The 6,024-nt window shown below is 47.5% G+C and overlaps 1 protein-coding gene across 1 annotated transcript; it reads left to right on the forward strand.

Annotated features, from left to right (window-relative positions):
- The first annotated feature begins 1,191 nt into the window (after positions 1-1,191).
- On the forward strand, positions 1,192-5,526 carry LOC126486698 (histo-blood group ABO system transferase 2-like). The gene is given in 5 exon segments (XM_050119068.1): positions 1,192-1,264; positions 2,941-3,029; positions 4,222-4,284; positions 4,513-4,542; positions 4,544-5,526. Coding segments are annotated over 5 exon segments (1,158 nt in total). The 3' UTR covers positions 5,447-5,526.
- The last annotated feature ends 498 nt before the right edge of the window (positions 5,527-6,024 follow it).

A 6,024-nucleotide genomic window follows, 5' to 3' on the forward strand; every position in this document is an offset into this window, starting at 1 on the left:
AAGCAACCCTCTGCAGTGTTCCTGGAGCCCTTGCGGAGGCCTTCATTCTGTTCCTTCCTCTGCAAGCCCAGTCAGCTTACACCTTGTCTTTGGCCTTCTAATAACTCGAGCAGACTTCATCCAAGTTTTCCAACTTAAAAATATTATTTACATGTATGTGCAGACATGTCTATGTGAGTACATGCTGTGTGTGTGTGTGTGCGCGCGCGCGCGCGCGCACGCTCAAAGAAGCTAAAAGAGGGTATTGATTCCCCCGGAGCTGGAATTACAGGTGATTGTGAGCCACCATATGGGCACAGGGAACCAAACCCAGGTTTACAGGAAGAGCAGCGAGTGCTCTTAGCCACTGAACCATTTCTCCAGCTCCCCTCGTCCAGCCCAATGCCTCATCCCAACCTGTCAGCTTGGTCTGCACTAGTACACTCTGCACCTCCATTTCCTTCCCCTCCCCACCTCACAAACTTCTGTGTGTTCTTCATTTTCTTTCTATGGTTTTGGAGCAATTTAAACTCCTGGTTTATTTAAAAAAAAAAAAAGAAAACAAAATTACAGTGACAAGACCAAAAACAAACAAACAAAAAAGTTAGATGCTAAATGGGTGTTGTTGTTCTGAGATTATCTTCTGAACTGTAGAGGTACATACAGCATGCATCCCCCCACTCTCTCTGTAGGCGGAGCTTTTCGTCAGACTGCCTGCTCCCCAGATAACCACATAAGACTTATTACTAATTATAAACACTCAGCCAATAGCTTGGGCTTGTTAGTAACTAGCTCTTTCAACTTAAATTAACCCATATTTCTTATCTACACTCTACCATATGGCGGGTGCCATTTTTTCAGCATGGCATGATCATCTCCTGTTTCCTCTGCATCTCGCTGGCAATTCTGCCGCCTTCTTCCCTGCACTCTGTTTTTATCTGCAAGTCCCGACTAACCTTTTCCTGTCTAGCTGTTGGTCAGTTGGCTTTTTATTGAGCCAACGAGAGTAATACATATTCAAGTGCACAAAAGGATTATTCCACAGCTCCCCCCCCCCAGGCAAAGATAACAATAAATGCATAAATCAATAAATGGATGCTGTCTTAATCTTCTCTATGTGTGGCAATCTACTACATATCCATAAAAAGGAATGGTTTTATAGGCGTCCCTGTAATAAGCCGGCGGAGAATAGCAAGCACCCCATGGTCGTGGATGGTGACTGTTGTCCACACAGGCGATGTGCTTGCTCCCGGAATCCGGCTTCCACCGGACAAGCCACGGGGATGTAACAAAGACTTCTAAGGATTATTCCTGCTCCTCCCTCCTTCACGGGCACACCTCTCTTTGCCATGTGGTGTTTGCTATCAGGGACTCCCACAAGCTGAGCTGGGGAGGGAGTCAGGAGTGTTCTCGGTCTGTCTCAGGTTGTATTCTCCCAGAGATGAATATCTTATAGGCTATGGAAAGATAGGAATAGGGTACCCCTCTAGATGGAGACACTCTCTTGTCGCCTCCCTTGAGTGTTGGGCCAACCCTAGAAAGGTGGGTTCACCGTAAGATCGTGTACTTTTCCTCCCCCAAAGAAATATGCAATGTACATTTAAAGGGAAAAAAAAACACTAAATTTAATCTCACATTCAAGGCCTGTGCTGGAAGAGATCGGAGATGAGCATGGTTAGGACAGGTCCTGGACATCATGTCAGGTAGCTGCTCACAGCAACCACAGAAGCAGTTAGCATGCGGTCACATAGAGACATGGCTCACGTTTGTCTCAAGGCCTAAGTGATGTATGGTCCAGGAGACGAGGGACCGGCTCATCACCCAGACCTCCCATCCTGTTGCCAGGTCGGAGGTGTTCAGCCATAGATCCAGCTAAGCACTTGTTCCTGTGTTGGGTAAGATTGCATTACAGAGGGCCCGAATTTGGTTCCCAGCACCCCCATCGGAAGGCTCTTGAATGCCTGTAACTCCAGTTCCAAGGGATCAAGCCCTCTTTGTGGCCTCTGTGGGTGCACACACATGTACAATACACACACAGAAACAATTCTTTAAAAAAATAATAAAATAAACTGATGAAATGGCTCATAGGTAAGAACAACAGTCACCAAGTCCAATGGCCTGAGTTACATCCCTAGGACCCACATGGTGGAAAAACCGACTTTTGTAAGTTATTCTCTGACCTCCACACATGTTCTGTTACACACACACACACACACACACACACACACACGCACATGCACGTGCACGTGCACAATAGATAATAATAACAATTGTTTTAAAAATAAAAGGAAATAAGACAAAGATGGTGTGCTTTCATGTGAATGTTTATTCATTGCTAATGGGTTCATTTGCTCAGTTATTGCATTTCCCTTTTGGCTGATTTTTTTGTTTTTGAGACTGGGTCTGTCTTAGTCTTCTGTTGCTGTGGAGAAGTAGCTGAGAGTTCTATATCTGGATCTTCAGGTAGCAGGAAGAAAGAGACACTGGGCCTGGCATGGGCTTTTGAAATCTCAAAGCGCACTTGCAATGCTTCCTCTAACAAAGCCACACCTTCCCATCCTTCTCAAAGAGTTCCACCAACTGGTGAGCAACCATTCAAGCATATGAACCTATAGGCCCATTCTCATTCAAACCACCACACCATGTCCTCATGGGCCCACTGTGTGTGCTCTGAATTCTTTGTATTAGCTTCAGGAGAGGGCAGTCAGATGATCTTCAGTATATATGAGGGCAGCATGAGCCGAGGTCCTTGACTCCATTCCCAGGGTGTTTGTTCTCGGTCTTATATTTGGGGATCAGATGTAAGCTCTCAGCTACTGCTCAGTGCTAAGCCTGCCTGCCACCGTGCTTGCTGTCAAGATGGTCATAGGCTCTAACCCTTTGGAACTGGAGGGATTTTCTTAACTGAGGCTCCCTCTCAGATGACGTCAGCCTGTGTCAAGCTGACATAAAACTCTACAGCACAGGTGGGCGGTGTCCGAGAGTCAGCTGAAATGGAAGCCTACGGCACATTTGAAAAACAACTTGTCATGGGGCTGGAGGACCGTTCAGTCAGTAGAGTGCTTGCATTGCAAGCAATAGTACCTGGGTTCTAGGCCAAGCATCTATTTTAAAAAGCCTGGATTAAGTTACTTTTGAAATTGCAGGCCAAAGTTGGAGTGTATTAACACCTTATGTCTGCCATCAATACAGGATCTAACATTGTAACCAGTGCAGCTTGTACTGCTGTCGGGACAGATAAAAAAAAAAAAATCAGGACAATGTGTGCTGCTGTGAGGACAGATGAACAGACATTGTAACCAGGGCAGTGTGTGCTGCTGTGAGGACAGATGAACAGACATTGTAACCAGGGCAGTGTGTTCTGCTGTGAGGACAGATGGACAGACATTGTAACCAGGGCAGTGTGTTCTGCTGTGAGGACAGATGAACAGATCGATGAGACAGAACGCAGTGTATCAATTGGCTCCTCATACACAGGCAACAAACTCTCTACAAATAGAATTAATAAAGGACAACTTTCCAGATTAAAAAAATAAATAAATAAACAAAAAGCCTGGCTTGATGACATGCACTTGAAATCCCAGTGCTGGGGAGGCAGAGGCAGGAGAATCAGCAGAGCTGACTGACTAGCCAATCAAGCCTAGTTGTTGAGCTCTGGGCCAATGAAAACTTGTTACAAAGGAAGTGGATGGCATTCCTAAGACTAACACCTGGAGGTTTCCTCTCACCCTTGCACATACACACATCTACACGCACAAGCATGCCACACAAGTACACATACACACATCTACACGCACAAGCATGCCACACTCTTACTGGGATTCTAGGTCATGTTTCTCAAATGATGCCTCGTGTAAATGAGGGTTTCAAGCCATGGAGGGCGAAGGGCAGGGCAGGGCACAGGTTTTCTGACCCCTTGGTGGCCCTGCCTGTCCCGCTTTCATCACAATCTGCCCTTCATCCGCTCAGTGTTCACATCACCCTGTCTCAGGAGCCCTGACTTCCGCATTCTGGCCCTGAAGATCCATTTGCCTGCTGACTTGGTCCTCCTGAGCCATTTTTTTGGCGTAACCTCAAACCAAAACTGAATTTAAGAACTTATGTAGCGTCTCTGGAACCGTCCGCTGGGGAACCCTGAACACCCTGCTTTCAGGTACCTCTTGAACTGTGCTAGGGGCTCAGGAGGAGTGCAGGAAACAGGCATGTCCCATGATCTGTGCATTTCACGTCTTCTATTGGCAGGGGCAGGGCGCTGAGCGTGTTAACAGATCCAGCCTACATCTGTTGGACGTGGGCCATGGCCAGGTCATTGTGGACATTGTCTATGCAATACTTGTCACGTCACCAAGTGACTTTTCTTCTCATTGCTCTGGCCTTGGCCATCTTTGGTTGTGGCTACTGGCACCAGAAGAGCCAGATTCACAAGACTGAGCTAATCAGGGCAGTCGTGGCTGAGGGAGAACAGTATTGGCTGCAAGATAAACCATTACCAAAACTGATATATCCCCAGCCAAGTGTACTGAAACCCGCTAGGAGAGATGTCCTTGTGTTGACCAGTTGGCTCGCCCCGATTGTGTGGGAAGGGACATTCAACGTTGACATCTTAAACCAGCAGTTCCAACTCCGGAATGTTACCATTGGGTTGACTGTGTTTGCTTCTCAAAACTACATGGCGTACCTGGAGCAGTTCCTAAGGTCCGCGGAGACATTCTTCATGGCGGGACACAGGGTGAACTACTACATCTTTACTGACCAACCTCATGCGGTTCCTCGGATCCCCCTCCAGAGCGGAAGGAAAGTGATCACCTTCCAGATCCCGAGTTTTGAGCACCAGAAGGACATCTCCAGGCAGCGCCTGGAGTTCATCAGCGTCTATTCCAAACAGCACTTTCACAAGGAGGTGGCTTATCTGGTGTGTTCCGATGTGGACGTCACCTTCCAGCACGACGTGGGTGTGGAGATTCTCTCTCCTCTGTTTGCCACCCTCCATCTGAGCTTCTACATGGCCAACCGGGAGGTATTACCCTACGAACGGCGGCCTAAGTCACAAGCTTACATCCCAAACGATGAGGGGGACTTTTACTACACAGGGTCCTTGTTTGGGGGATCAGTGGCAGAGATCCACAGGCTCACTGCGGCCTGTCACCAGATGATGGTAATGGATCAGTCCAATGACATTGACGCCCTGGGGCACGGCGAGAGTCACCTGAACAAGTATCTGCTTTACCACAAACCCACCAAGATCCTCTCTCTAGAGTACATGTTCAATAAGAAGATGGCTTTTGAGAGGTGGGTGGCTGAACACGTCAATTTGTTCAGCCTCGTCAAGCGTGTTAAAATTCTGGAGTTGCCCAAGGGTTACATGCAGACACATAATAAAGACAACGTCACAAACTATTCAGAGAGAGAGAGAGAGGCTGGTCACCGCTACACTCTAACCGTCCTCTTAGTATGCCCCCCCCTTTAAAGATTTATTTTATGTGTAGGAGTGTCGGAATGAACATACCTGCACCACATGTGTGTAGTGTCCACAGAGACCAGAAGAGGGCGTCTGACCCCACGGAACTGGAGTTAAGGATGTCTGAGCAGCCACGCTAGTGCCTGGGAACAAACTCTGCTTCTTTTCAGGGACTGCGAATGCTCAGACCGCCAAACCATCTCTCCAGCCCCCCACCCTCGGTACACTCTCTTCATTTAAAACCAGCTTGACAGAAAAGGGTAGCCCCACTTTTCCCTGCACGCTGAGAAAAGTTGTCAACAAAGTTCCAAATGTGGCAGAGCACAATAACACACAGACACACACCACCTACACATAGACCACACACCAACACACACACACAGATACACAGGCACACAACACACACAACCACACACAGAGATATAGACTTACAACGCACACACAAACACACACAGACACACGTAGGCACACACCACACATACACATACATCACACACCAACACAGACACATGCACATATACAACACACACCAACACACACAGACACACAGACCACACACACATATACTACACCCACACCAACACACA

This window comes from Alexandromys fortis, unplaced genomic scaffold, assembly GCF_014885135.2.
Source record: "Alexandromys fortis isolate MF-2015 unplaced genomic scaffold, M_Fortis_MF-2015_v1.1 scaffold_140, whole genome shotgun sequence".
In the NCBI taxonomy this organism is placed as follows: Eukaryota; Metazoa; Chordata; class Mammalia; order Rodentia; family Cricetidae; genus Alexandromys; species Alexandromys fortis.